Below are 14,172 nucleotides of genomic sequence, written 5' to 3'. Positions count from 1 at the left end.
TTGAGCTATATTTACTTTAAATTATTTTATTTTCATGAATTTCATAAATTTAACTATTCATTATTCTATTTATCTATAACCAAATATTTTATGGAATTTTTGTTTTGTTTGATACTTTAATCAGATTTTATAGATAGAAGTTTTCAGTTCAATACTGTCTCGGTATTACATTAGTTCTATTTACACTGATATAAATATATTTTACATTTTCCTCCATCAGTTTGTTCAAAAAGTCTTGGTACGCAAAAGTTCAGTTTTCACATAATCAATTTCGTTTTAATAACAATTAACCGTAGTTATTAACTTATTATTAGGGGATATTTACATTACATGTATAATCAGATAGAACTGCAACACAATAATTACGTCTTAGTTCCGAAGAAATGAAGATCAAATATTTAAATCCTCATTTATCTATTAAAAAATAAATACATAAGCTTTTGAGAAAATAACATTAATACGTTTTATGTTATTTTTCTCTGGAAAAGTTTTTCAAAGAGCTCATCGGAATTTTTCCCACAAGAGATAATCCAAACGGGAGTGATATGCAACCATTGAGGATTGATCACTCAGCTTAAGAATACTGGACAATGCAGCCAGAAAATTATTTTCCTAACAATTTGTTTTACAACAAGACAGATATTAACACTTTGTTTACCTTACAAATATACACACTGCTCTTTATTGATTCTCAATCCAAACAAATTGCCTATGATTACGATACTTGTGAATGATCCTAAAAATAGGTGTTCTCACGGTGATGGCTTAGTACAACTTCTCTTTTACATATGGAAAGTTAGATGGATGCACCTCATGCCTAGATTACGACACAGCACTGGTCTTCAACTTAGTTGTCTTATGCTTGACAAAGAAAGCCGAGAGCATACTCTTGCTACGATTAGGTGCACGGATAATATCCCGCCTTGGATTATCAAATGATCTGAATGGTGTTAGAGGTTTGCTACCCTCCAGGGTACCCTGCAAAGGCAAAATTTCATTTAAGCTATAAAGAAGAAAGCAATTCAGACGTGCAAATGTGGTTTGGTCCTGTTACAGGCTCCACAAGCAAAGTATGTAACTTCAAACAAATTTTTAAGACCAAACAAGGTTCAAGACTAATGATGCCAATACAAACCAAAATTTCAGAATATACAAGATATTTATATATTAAATTAGACCACAAAAAGAGAAGAGGCAAACAGTCAACGCATACAGACAGAAGCTCACAGATGTTTTACATCATAAGAGATGAGACAAAATTGCAGACAAACCAACTTCAATACCAAACAAGTTATCGCTCTCTCCAGCAAAAGTGCATACATACCTCATGGAATTGTTTTTTTTTTTTTTGAGAGAAATCTAACCAATTGGAATATTTCAATTATCTTATGATCCTCAGATAGCAATGTTAAACAATGATACTCACGTCTATATATTCACTAAGTTGTCTAATAACTTCCCACTAAATTATGTATCCTATTCTGAAATTCCACAGTTATCACATATCAAGGTAGATAAAGAAAAGTTATAGTGAAGTGGAAAAAGTTGGACCCATTAACTTCCTCTAGAAAATAATACATTGTATAACAAGCACACATATCTTTTAGATTATTGGTCATATTGTTTGTTGGTTGGTAAAGTTACTTATTTGATTATAAAGGCAAACTGCAGACTGGAAGTAAATAAAAACGACAACTGTCAGAATAAATGTATATTCATGAAATAGTTTGTATGTTCTTTCTCTAGTTTTAGTTTTCCACCCTTCAAGTGATGCTTTTAAAAAAAGGGGAGGATGAACCTGGGTTAAATCCAGATATCTTTACAATAAATGAAACTAAACCCTTCTGTTCACCTGTCATGCAATGCTGTTGAGGGAAATGAAAAGGAGGAAGAACCAACAAAATTACAGATTATAGCAAAAGAAAGAAAGAATAAAATCCCTGGTCCCCTCTATATCCCCCACAAGGAGAACAAGCTAAACCAAATGTTAGGAGACAAACCAGAAATTTTAACACATACATAAATATCAGTTCTCACCACTGCTTAGAGCCTTCAAAGGAGAATTTACTTGTGTATGTGCAGAATTTTCTGAACAAACTTATAGGTCAACAATCAAGATAATGCTGCCTATAGCATTATAGACATTTTGGTTAGATCCCTTTGTTAATTGCATTGCCAATGTTAGACGTTAGACGAATAACATGTGATCACTCACTTGATGTGTAAGCAAATAGATATCAGTAGAAGTAAACAGAAAGATAAAAAGAATGCTGAAATTGATACATTTTGTTACTACTAGCACAAATTTATGCAACGACAGCTATAATCATCATCAATCTTCCTCTATTACTTACGGAAGTGGATCAACATCAGTTTCTTCTAAACCACTCATTAAGTACTACAGGAAGTATCCATAATCAGTGAAAAATGGGCAAGTTGATGTGTCAGATAACAGGATTGACAGCTATGTAAGGATGTTCTATAAGCACCTGACACATAACACACTTGGTGCAGTTTCAGGATGGATAACATGTAATATAAGGAACAGATAGCATAATATATTTATTTTGAGATAGATATAGATAGTATATGGAACTGTTCTTCCAATTAATGCATTTGGAATTACCTGCCGTGTGACCCCCAATGTTTGCATAGCGAGACTTGATGCAGGACCAACATTGGGTGACGGAGGACGGGCTACATATGATTTCTTCCGGGTATTCTCTTCATCTGCTCAAATGAAAATTGACAGTGAGAAGCCATGAGTCTAACACACCATTACAGAAAGAGAAAGCAAACATGGAACCTTCACATACCTAACAAGTTGAACGCGGCAGATGCTTTTTCAGAAACTTTTGCTTCCTCAGGACTGCAAATGAAAAGAAAGGTCAGTTTTCTACAACCTCTACAAATTATTTGAGAATATTATCCATAGAAAATGATAGTAATCTCCTTTTCAAAGCTTTAAGATTAATAGCACCACTAACCTCATAAAAGTACGTGAATTCCCTTTCAATGTCGATTTGGTTTCTGTTGCCAGATGCCATGAGAGAGTTTTTGCAGCAGGAGTACCTAATTAGGAAATATGATAAGAACGACGAGATACAATGCCAAAGAGAATACGAGAACGAGTGAGTATCATCAAGAAGTCAGGCCACCTGAAGGATAAAGGCGGGGTCTTGCTTGTAAATGTTGCCTTGAATCCATCTTAACTTGAGGGCTGAAGTGCACCTTCTTTCCAGCAGAATCTAATCGTGCATCAATCATGAGATAGATAGATAGATAGAGAGAGAGAGAGAGAGAGAAGCGTGCAAGTCAGCAAAAAGGATGAGGACACAACCGCAGAGAACAGATAGAGCTTTAACAGAAACGCAATAAGGATTAAAAAGTAGTCGTACTTGGCAAAATATAATGCTTGTGATGCCTTGGGATGATGGCTAATAGCTGTTGCTGCCTGAGGCCTTCTTTCTCAGTGTATGTTTTGCATGTCAGAAGTCGCTGAAATAAAAAAGTTAAGTTCCGTTTTATCCTGTTTAATTCTCAAATAGACAATTTCTATTAGGGAAAGTTCCAGATGTTACCTGATCAAGACAAGTGACCTTTAGCTCCATGGTTGTGACATCCAATGTTTGTTGCTCAAGCAAATCGGTTAACTTATAAGCAACAGTTCCCAGGTGGTCGACAGCATTGACAAGAGCTCTTACAGCATAGTCTTTCAGGTTATCAAGAACCCTGAAAAAGAGAAGTATTAGAGTATGAGCATGAAGTAGCAAGGAAAGAATACAGCATGATCAAAAATAAAAGTTACCAGCATTTTCGAGTTTCCCTAAGCTAGGAAAGATTCTTGCTGAGAAGGCTAAAAGAGCCCATACAGCCAAGGATCACAGAGCCTAGCACATAATTTGTTTCTACCTACTTTTGCTATGACTTCTGTAATACCAAGGAGAAGCATGAAAAATTGATTGGAAATATTATGTTCATGGGAAAACTCTTACATTTGTTTCTGCTCGTTTTGAAGATAAGACTTTTCACAATATTCTGCAGCAGAATAGAGTTGCGGCCTCAAGTTCTTGAGCTCCTGAGACATGAGACAGGCAACACGTGATCATTGAGTTACAACAAAGTTCTTGCAAAGGTTGACAAATGGTTAATATGGAAACAGCCTCTAGCAAAAAATGCAAGGTAAGGCTGCGTACAATTGACCCAATGTGATCCGGCCCTTTCGTGAACCCCATGCATAGCATGAGCTTAGTGCATCGGGCTAACCTATATTATGACTACCAATCAATCACTTATCAGAATATCAATATCAATCAACCCAAAAGTCCTCAATCCTAAAAAAGAAAAAATTGGTTTGCCAGTTTTATGAACCCATTCTATCTATTTAAGCCAATTTTTCAACATGTCCCAATGAATTTAAAAGATGACCATAGCGGTAGGAAATACTAGCCATCAACCTACCACAACCCTCATCTTTTAGCCTAACTTTGGACCAGCTAAGCTTTGCGAAATGGTTGTAGCTAAAAGTCTCTACACATAATACATACAAGTAACTAAACAGCGACAACACCCTGAATCAGTCAGATTTAAGGTAATCTGAACTTGTAAAGAGTATCCTCCATCAACTAAGCTATCAACAACTTATTTTATGGTTTTATTTTTTTGCACCACAGACGAAAATTTACATTGCAAAGTCAACAGTTATTATTTAAATAGATAAAATATTCAAAGCTACAACACAACTAATATCATCCTAGCAATCACTGAACAATAACCAGATCTGACATCAAATTTAGCAAAAGAGATTGAAAAAGAAGTAGCGTAAACCTGTAATGCCTTAACGAAACTCTTGCTTCGCTCCATTGACACTTCATCAAACGTCATCGCCGGAGAATTTCCAAACTTCAATTGTTCTACTTCCATAACTCCTCTCTTCCAAAAATCGCACAAATTCTCCCAAAAAAAAAAATCCTTCCAGATCAGTAGATCAACAAATCATACGGATATACATTTTATATTTAAAAAAAAGTTGTAATTACAGAACTAATAATTGTCTGGAGATGGATTAGGAGTTAAGAAAAGGAGGGTTCCGGTAGGGCACGGCGGTGGAAGGTGGTGGTAGGAGAATTTATGAGGAGTGTGTGTGTGAGTGAAGCAATCCCGGGAATTGTTTATTATTGCTGGAATTTTGAAGGAGTTAATTGCAAGTGAAAATGACGTCGTATTTATTGTAGGCAGATAAGAAAGTGGTTCAACTGATACTGTGCTGCTCCTCCCACATTGACATTGACCTCAATTTCAAATAAATAAACAAAAATAAAAATATAGCATCACTATCTTTTTCACCAAACTAATAATTAAATAATAAGTACTACAAATATTAATTATGAAGGTTTAATTATGTAATTTAATATAATTAGTACTACTTGATAATCAATACTCTTCCGTCTACTTTTACTTGCTCAGGTTTGACTTGACATATTCTAGTATTTAAAAATAAAGATGAAACAGATATAAAATATCAATTATTCTCTGGATTTTCTATGTTGAAAAAATAAAGCTTTATAATTTATTTTTATAGTCAACTGAATAAGTAAAAATGGACGAAGAAAGTACCAGTTGACCGAGAGAACTGTTGTAGTTATTTATGTGCTAGTAACTATTACTCCAATATAAGTTATAATGTTTTTGTTTTATTGCTTGAGATGGTGATAGTTTATTATACATTTGCTTGATAATAAGTTTATGCGCGCCAAACATTGATCCATATGAAATTAGTAGGATGCAATAATTAAATTCTTGTTGGGCATCAAGAGAAAGAAAGAGTCGCGAGCTGAAAAAGCAATAAAAATAATTTCTCACTTTATTCGAATTGAATTTATTATTTGAAGCTCTTAAATAATTAATTTAAAGTATTTCTATATAACACTTTTCATATGATTTTAGATAGGTTTATAATTTTTTTTCCCTATGGATTTTCTTGGTCTTTGCCTCTATGTATTTCACATTTTATGGTATTTTAAGATGAATGAATAAATGGAATATTATAATTTATGAGGTGAGGAGGAATATGTCGTTTTCGTCTTTAGAGCACCTCCACATGGCTAACATGCCCATATAAGCTACTTACTGAATTATCATTAGCACCCTTATAGTTTATGGGAACATTAAAACCACCCCAACATTCAACTAACCTTCTTCACATTTAATACACCTAAAAAATTCAATTATTAATCACTCTGAATGTAACATTGAATGCAATGTAATTTGACTGACTCAACCATGTTAAACAATTTCTTTTTTTAATTATTGAATATACTATACTCAAGTGTAGGATTTATCTACATTCATATTTTTAAAGTAATTTTGAGTGTAAATTATGTTTTATATTAAGCTCTAAATCATAAGTCATTAATGGTTTAGGATTTTGACATTTTTTTGCTCTTTGTATGGCTTTTTAGACTTCCATAGCACCAAAGAAATTACAACCAGTTTTTTGGTCAAGCGTCAATGCTTTGATGTTAAGAATGGTACCTAACACTTTTTCTTCTTATGTAAACAATCATGCTACGCAATTCCATTTATAGTTTGAGCTAGTTACACAAGTACTGTATTATATTTTTTTCCCACCCAAACCTCGTATAGAGAATCAATAGCGTTATCACTTACCCTCAAGCATGACTCGAATTTTCAATCTATGATTAATGGGTGAAATATTCAAACACTTGAGCAAGCCTCACTTAATAACTACCTACCATTCGGTAATCAAACATTGAGATTATTCCAAAAGTAAATAATTAGTACCAAGATTAACCATACAGAAATATTTATCTTTTACTTTTAATTTGACTGTTATGAACAGAACCGACTTCTTGTTATGAACAGAATTATGAAGTGCATATAAGTTGAAACTTGCAAATGCAGGGCTCTACATCTGCCAGTAAATTGTTAGGTGTCTCTGATCTAAGTTGGGATGTCCAAATATGGCTTAACATTGAAGGGACCCCAGGAGGATGGGGCGTCAAATTCAGTCATTCCTAGTTTAAAATGGCTAGAAAGAGAAGACATGTAGTATGTAATTGGCAGGGATGGAGTACTACTTCACAAAATGCAGCGCAAACACTCCGACGCGAAAGCAACCACGTGGTATGCTATATACTATACACATATTTACAACATTCTGAGTTGAGTTTACAAAACACAAGCCTGTAGCTGTAGCTCAAATGAAGCATACAGTAGAGAGAATTAGATGTCCTCCTGGAAGAAAGTAATAAAAAAAAAGAAGAGAGCTCCACATATGTTCTTCTGCCTGCAGGAGTATATTAATACATATCTACTTGTATTTACGGATTATTCGATTTGGGAATCTAGAGCGAAAAAATACACCAAATTTTTTGGGCACTTCACTTGCTATGTTTGGTGGTCTGATTGTTTCTCCTCATTTCTCTTTATGGAGGCTAGAATTGAGCCCAGGTGCCGCCTCAGCCATGATAATTTCATTACTGGAGCAATGTTTCTCGAGGTAGGGTAAGAGATTTCAAAGAAAGTAGGCTTTGGTGTTGAGGCACCGCCAATGTATTCAATTAACTCCTGCACAGCAAGTACATGGAATTTTGGAGGTGCATTCAGGGCAATGTTGTGAACCCGGTGCTCATAAATCTTCCCATCTTTATCAAGCTTATACTCTGAAGTACCATCAAACCGACCGTGGCTCTCCCATGGAACACGCGGAATGCCATGAACAGTCCACCGAACTATTATCATATTTTCCACTGGCTGCCAAACACTAACAATGTCAATCCACAAGGTCCTAAATAACATCCTGCCATGGAATCGTAGCGCCCAGAAGATTGATTTATAATTATCAATGCCAGTAAATGTGTTGATTGGATCTTTGAAGACAATATCATCCCTGTAGGGCGCGAAAGACCACCATTAGCACCTCAAACGTTATTTCACTGAAGTCACAATTGGGTACAATGTCATCACACTTGCATTAATTCACAACTAAATTAAGTGCACAATTACATGCATATGCAATTCATACAGCATCCAAGGAGGTGGAGCAAAATAATTAAGGGTAAAAAATTACCCGCACCGGGTGTTTGCACCAAACTAATAAATGCATAACATGTGTTTTCACACACTTCTATCACTTAACCATTGTTAATTAACACAAATTTACTGTACTATTTTTCCCTAAAACTGTTCCGACAGCCTCTAGATAATAATAATCTTAAGTTGTAATTACATCCTAATTATGTAACCTCTGAAGTCTGAAGTGAACTATTAGAAAGGGGCCTAGCCTGCCCTCTGACTATCAACAACAATGAGAACAAATGCTCAACCCAAGCCAGTTGGATGCAATTCAGTTTACAAGAAGAATATAGAACATGTGAAAGAGATCATTCTTTTGATACTCCAAGCCCTAGGAAGTCTCTTTGTGGATAATTGGATGGAAGCTAGACGTGTGAAACCACAATGGTTTGATAAAGCAGCTATTGCTCACCCGCCATGATCCTACAACATGAAAATTCACCCAACACGACTAATTCCATTCCCCATAATCTCTAGGGAAAGGACTACCGTGAAAGATGTTTGTTTGCAAATTTGTGTTGGAAGAACACTTATTTGTCATGATCCAACAAGAATCAACAAGATCCTCCCTACAAAACTAAGGACATCCAAATGGTTCAATTTATCAAAGGTATATTGTTCCAAATGGCTCATACAATAAGAAACCCAGTTTAGGCAACCCAGTTTAGAAGTCCAATGTCCTTAAGACTTCTGTAATTAAAGCAGTGAGTTCAACTGCTTCAATTACTGAAAGTGAACTGCAGTATGCAGCAAATCACAATTAACTATCCCAAAAATCAAAAATAGCATTTTTCACCCACTAAGCCATTAGTCAATCCTTGCAATCTAAAATCTTCAAACAAAATAAGAAGGAAAGAACCATCAAAATGATAATCCACACAAACCATATGAATGACTTAAAACGGGAAAAGTAACTGTTTACTTCTCCCCTCCTCATATAAATTCTTGTTTTCATAGGGAGCTTGAGTTTTAAAAGATATGTCTATTTCAGTTTTCATTATTTGCCTATGCTCGATCTTGAAACTTGAAAGCTACAACTTGAACCAATAAGAAGAACTGTAAATTATGGTGCTACTTCTAAATAAAAAAACTTATTTCTTTTCTTTTGCTTTGTCGACTTAAGGCTGCTGAATATTTTTGCGTCTACTATCTGCAAATGCTCCTCCATTGATAGTTGTCTAAGAGACTTGAGTCACTTCTCACTTGAATCTTAAAATATTGACATTTTCCAAATACCCTTGGACACTTTTTTCATAGAAAAGTTTCTTTCCCTTGTTCCGATTCCTCAAACAAATGTAACAGATCCCTTAATTGAAAAAGAAGGGGTAGATAATCTCACCGTCCTTAAAGTTCTGTGGATACTTTCAAATAGTTTAATGATTCTTACTGCAATTCACCCAAATATTAAAAAAAACCTCAAAATTTTCATTTCTCATCTCTAGAGTTATCGCTAGAACAAGACAACCAGATCAGCACCTGTATCAATCTACTGGCACGTCAAGACCGAACTAGTTAAGGTCAGCTATAGGAACCTTATATATCAATTCCACTCCATTCATGCCCATTTTGACTTCAATACACATATTACATCATAATTACACTATTTTTTTAATACAAATTGTCAACCTATTGACGTGAGAGTAGCTAAGGTTTGCGCATCAGAAATAAGTTGAGATTAGGTCAGAAAGCAGGGATATCTTTAAAAAGAAAGGTAACATCATTATCAACAATTCCTAATCACAACAACAATGGATGATTAAAACCTCAAACCTGTATATATCAAAGCTTAGCTCCTTATAGAAGAGGGAAGGAAACTCCTCTCGAATAGTCCGAATAGCATAACCCGTATTAAGATAGTAATTCCGCTTCTCCTCCTCCTCTTCCTCGTTCACTTCCGTCGACGACGTGCTAGTCTGCACATGCGCAGAGACCTGTGCGTAAAACCCCAAATTATTCTCTGAATTCAAAGACGGAAACTCCTCCAAATCCTTCACGTATGAATAAACCCTAACCCTAGCACCCCTAGTTCCACACCTAGAAACAGTGAGCTTCTGAGCATTTCTAGGGTTTAAGTAAGAAGAAATCCTCATGGGGAGGCGACCGGCGGGGAATGATGAAACTTCCAGCGATGGTAGAAAAGTGGCCATCGGAGATTAAATTTTCGAAGAATTTAGTTAAGATATTTTCCAATAGGATAACTGAAATATAATTGAAATAGTTATGGGATTGGATCCGGTACAAAATTTTCTTATTGGTGGATGAAGAAGATATTTTAGGAGTTAAAACTTTTTTTTTCAACATAAATATCTTGAGAAAATGTCCACAAATATTAAGTACAGTTTTAAATGAAGTTAATTAGACTTTTAAATGGGTTTATGTTTTCTTCCGGAGCATACTTTGAGCCACCGCATTCGACTTAGAGTATTAGTCAAGCTCATATGAATATTAAGTAATAAAAGCATAATATTTTGTATCAAATAATAATAATAAAATTATAAAATCGTATTCGGTATAAAGATTTATAAGTTATATTCATATATGATTTTTTTTAGTTAAAAACTGCGTATAAATTATATTAAATGAGACTTTGAAATTGCACTCACGAATGCGAATATCATTTTAATGTTCTCTAACGAAAAAGAAAAAAAGACCCTTAGAAAATGACAAAATATAGTCCTATGTGTTAGGTTAAGTAGCAATGAGATAGATTATGGAACTTAAAAGTCACAAGTAATTACACAATCTTTAATTGGCAATGTATTTCCCTTTAGATACAATATAGCACACGAATAATTACAGAGGCCATTATATTATATATGTATAGACTATAGTACATATACATCAGACATCACTCTTGATTGAAGAACTATAATTGGTCTGATCATCATAGTATTTTGACCACAGCATCACACCACCATACTTGGTAGAGTTTTTTATTGATGGAAGAACTTGAGAAATGAGATCATTAGCAGGGATGAATCCGCTTCCCGCGGCTGCAGGAGCTGCTGGCAATCCAAGGAAAATATTTGTTGCAGGGATATCTGCTGTCCACTGTTCCCATGCAGCTTCAAGATTGTTAATATCACTAGAACTGTATTGACAAGGAGGGTTGTTATAGAATTGAACCCAAACATAGTCGAAAAGGCCTGTTTTTAAGGCGTTTCCGATCCAAGCATCAGGGAATGGGCATTGAGGTGCTGCTGTTAAGTAAACTTTCTTGCCCATACTGCTATACGCAGAAAGAGACTTGGCAAGAACATCCCAGTAGAGATTGGTTCCTCCTTCAATATCAAAGTCTATTCCATCTAAAACAGCATCACCAAGTGGACGTGTTGTCGATTGTCCCCCCAAGAAGTTGTTCCAAAGATAAGTGGCAACTTCCCTAGCATCATCAGCAGAAGAAAGATAGTAGCTCCCAGCACCGCCTCCAATTGACAGAATCACTTTAATTCCTTTGGCTTGGCAGGATTTTATATCTGTGCTTAATTTGGTACACTCGCCAACATTTGGATTACAATGACCAGATAGATCTATCATTGGTTGTTGACCATTTCCAAAGGTTGGCAAAAAAGCTATATTCACAAAGTCATAGTTCTTTGTGGCACAGGTTTCCGCCAGAGTTCCTTCACCTCCATTCTGACCCCAGTAAATAGCAATTCCACCAGCATCACAAGAAGCTGCTAGTACTAGAATCACTATGGAGAATAATGCAAGTGATCTATTGGGTTGGACTTCCATTCCTTGATGATTTTTGCTAAATATTGAAATGACTTCTATAGGAAAAACTTCAAAGCTGTTCTGCTTTAGAATTCTGGTAGATGAGCACTAGATCATTGCTTTTTATAGGATGGGAAATTTGCTTTCTCAGACTGCTACTTTGTGCTTATGCTAAGGAAGACGTGGCTTCACGGTTAAGTAGTTTTCAGTTTTATTCAAATTCTATGAATAATCGTTTATTTGTGCTTCTGGATTATTATGTTGTCTCTTTCCCCTTGTCTTTTCCCAGAGTTTTTTGATGTTTAAACAAAGACAAAGCTTTTCCTTCTACATAAAACTAGCCCCACCTGATAAAACCACATTTAAGATTTTAAAATAAGTCTTATAAACTAGGAAAGAAAACTATGAACCTTGTTCATTTTTCCTCTTCCAAATACTAGCTCCTCAATGAAATGGACCAGTTGCTACAACACTGAAAATAGTCCATAGGAAAACAGAATTATCTGTCTCCGGTTATAAGAAATATTACTTGGTTAGAAGTATAAAGTAACAATAATACTCATGACATGAATTGTTAAAGATGGTTAGGTGGTTTTGGTTGGGCAAACTAAACCTAGTTATGATTCTAGAGTTTTTGGTGGAAATCTAACTTAGAAGGTTCATTAAACTGTAACTTACTGCTGTTGGACTTGCTTGAGTACAATTAAATAGGCATAGATAATAACTAATATCTTTAAACCAACGTCGAAATGGAGAAATAGACCGAAAGAGGGATATTAACTTGTCATGTAATTCTCTCAACTCATCATATGCAAGCCATTAAACATCTATTTTTGTGTTAGTATAGTCAATGTCTTCCAATGAGACTCAGCTGAATTCACCAAAGAGAGGGATAAAGAAGAAGTTTGAGCGCTAAGGATGATAACTTACTGTAACATTCATCGCACAAAAACCGGTAAGAGGTCTGATAGATTTTACTGGTGCAGCTTCTGGATACGTATACGTCAGTACATAACACGATGATGAAGCAAGGTCAAAATTCTGTACTTCAAACAGTGATGATCGGTAAGAGGTCTGTCATTATTTTTGAGAACATGATGTCTTTCGAACTAAGTCATAGATGAATATTATTTGTTAGTATACTATAAGGCATGTCTTCCATCGTTCTATCTCAAATCAGAAGACGGTTGGTCTTAGTCATTAATGAACAATATCGGTTGAAGCATGAAAGCAAGCATAATATATGGATTATTGTAATGCTTTGCTTTTCCTCAGGACTTATAACTTATCCTGTCTATATATGAGATAACAACTAATGGATGTGCATCAATGCATCCATTTCATAAAGAATTTTAAACCCCTATATTGTCAATATGCTGTGGAATAGATATGAGAAATGAACCAATATAATCTATGGAAAAGGGTCGAAAATTCCCCTTACATATTGAAAATGGCTTACACTTTGCACTCATCCCATCTGTTGGATCCGAATCGCTCTTAAGTTAACTTTCAAGTTAAAAATACTCCTCCTTCCACCTATTGGACCCTACTTGCCCTTAACGTTAATTTTTTTAGTTCAAAAAGCCCCTCCTCGTAACGGGATTATGAGATGGCACATGTGTGGCTTTAGATAAACATATGGCACTGATTTATTGATCCAGGTGGCCCCAACAATTAACAGCCCGACCCATCCGAGTTAAACCAAAACAACTATGAGAATTTCTTAAGTTATTTTACCTTTTGACTTTAGCTCCTGTCACATTAGAATGATATTCTTCTCTTTTCTGTCTACTTTTTTATGTCTTTTACATTGATGTATCATGAAGAGTGCAAAATCTTGAAGTGGCAATGTAATTTCCTTTAGATACATAAATTGAAGCATAATTACACAGGAGACAAGTGGCTATCATATTACATACTTATATGTATACTAGTTTCCGAAACGTGCGTTGCACGTTTGCCTCATACAATTATTATAAAGTTAAATTATTATATAATGTTGAAATTAGAAATATTAGTTTTACCAATTTATATTTTATTTATTAAATAAAATTCATAATAATCGAATAGTACATTGACCATCAAGCAAGAAATATGAAAAAATAATTATATTATTATAGCATCTAATAATATGAATATATCTATATGACTTATTCTTAATAATCTCTCATTACGCCCCATATTAGTAAGTACACAAATTGTGTCTAGATGCATGTATTTAAATATGATTATTTAATATTAAATTAATTATATATTAATATTTAATTTAGTTTAGGAATAAAATAAGGGCAAAATGGTGATTCAACTTTTAAGTTAAGAGCTTCCCACTTATAATAATACGAGTATATGTTATATCAT

General features: G+C 34.7%; 3 protein-coding genes across 3 annotated transcripts; all 3 read right to left on the bottom strand.

The window, feature by feature from the left end:
* Positions 1-526: 526 nt before the first annotated feature.
* Positions 527-5,282, bottom strand: LOC107008455 (protein ABIL1). The gene is made up of 9 exons (XM_015207499.2): positions 4,828-5,282; positions 3,996-4,078; positions 3,582-3,732; positions 3,399-3,498; positions 3,159-3,248; positions 2,988-3,072; positions 2,817-2,869; positions 2,627-2,730; positions 527-978 (listed from the first exon to the last, which is right to left on the bottom strand). Exons 1-9 carry the CDS (start codon positions 4,921-4,923, stop codon positions 823-825), a joined length of 918 nt encoding a protein of 305 aa, XP_015062985.1. The 5' UTR covers positions 4,924-5,282; the 3' UTR covers positions 527-822.
* Positions 5,283-7,123: 1,841 nt separating this feature from the next.
* On the bottom strand, positions 7,124-10,478 carry LOC107025140. Its single transcript, XM_015225994.1, has 2 exons — positions 9,868-10,478; positions 7,124-7,912 (listed from the first exon to the last, which is right to left on the bottom strand). Exons 1-2 carry the CDS (start codon positions 10,242-10,244, stop codon positions 7,411-7,413), a joined length of 879 nt encoding a protein of 292 aa, XP_015081480.1. The 5' UTR covers positions 10,245-10,478; the 3' UTR covers positions 7,124-7,410.
* Positions 10,479-10,847: 369 nt separating this feature from the next.
* LOC114075641 (acidic endochitinase-like) lies at positions 10,848-11,943 on the bottom strand. The gene has a single exon (XM_027914091.1). It carries the CDS (start codon positions 11,833-11,835, stop codon positions 10,939-10,941), a length of 897 nt encoding a protein of 298 aa, XP_027769892.1. The 5' UTR covers positions 11,836-11,943; the 3' UTR covers positions 10,848-10,938.
* Positions 11,944-14,172: the final 2,229 nt, after the last annotated feature.

The sequence above is a fragment of the Solanum pennellii genome, chromosome 1 (genome assembly GCF_001406875.1).
Source record: "Solanum pennellii chromosome 1, SPENNV200".
Lineage (NCBI taxonomy): Eukaryota > Viridiplantae > Streptophyta > Magnoliopsida > Solanales > Solanaceae > Solanum > Solanum pennellii.
The sequence above is the reverse complement of the archived record's forward strand: the minus strand, read 5'-3'. Positions and strand labels throughout refer to the sequence as shown.

Excerpts from the sequence above, each read along its gene's own strand:
- LOC107008455 (XM_015207499.2), bottom strand. The coding sequence starts at position 4,923 with ATGGAAGTAGAACAATTGAAGTTTGGAAATTCTCCGGCGATGACGTTT. Across the intron at positions 3,249-3,398 it reads CAAGCATTATATTTTGCCAA|ATTCTGCTGGAAAGAAGGTG; the intron begins GTACGACTACTT and ends ATGCACGATTAG. Across the intron at positions 2,731-2,816 it reads TGCCGCGTTCAACTTGTTAG|ATGAAGAGAATACCCGGAAG; the intron begins GTATGTGAAGGT and ends TCATTTGAGCAG.
- LOC114075641 (XM_027914091.1), bottom strand. The coding sequence starts at position 11,835 with ATGGAAGTCCAACCCAATAGATCACTTGCATTATTCTCCATAGTGATT.
- LOC107025140 (XM_015225994.1), bottom strand. The coding sequence starts at position 10,244 with ATGGCCACTTTTCTACCATCGCTGGAAGTTTCATCATTCCCCGCCGGT. Across the intron at positions 7,913-9,867 it reads CTAAGCTTTGATATATACAG|GGATGATATTGTCTTCAAAG; the intron begins GTTTGAGGTTTT and ends CGCGCCCTACAG.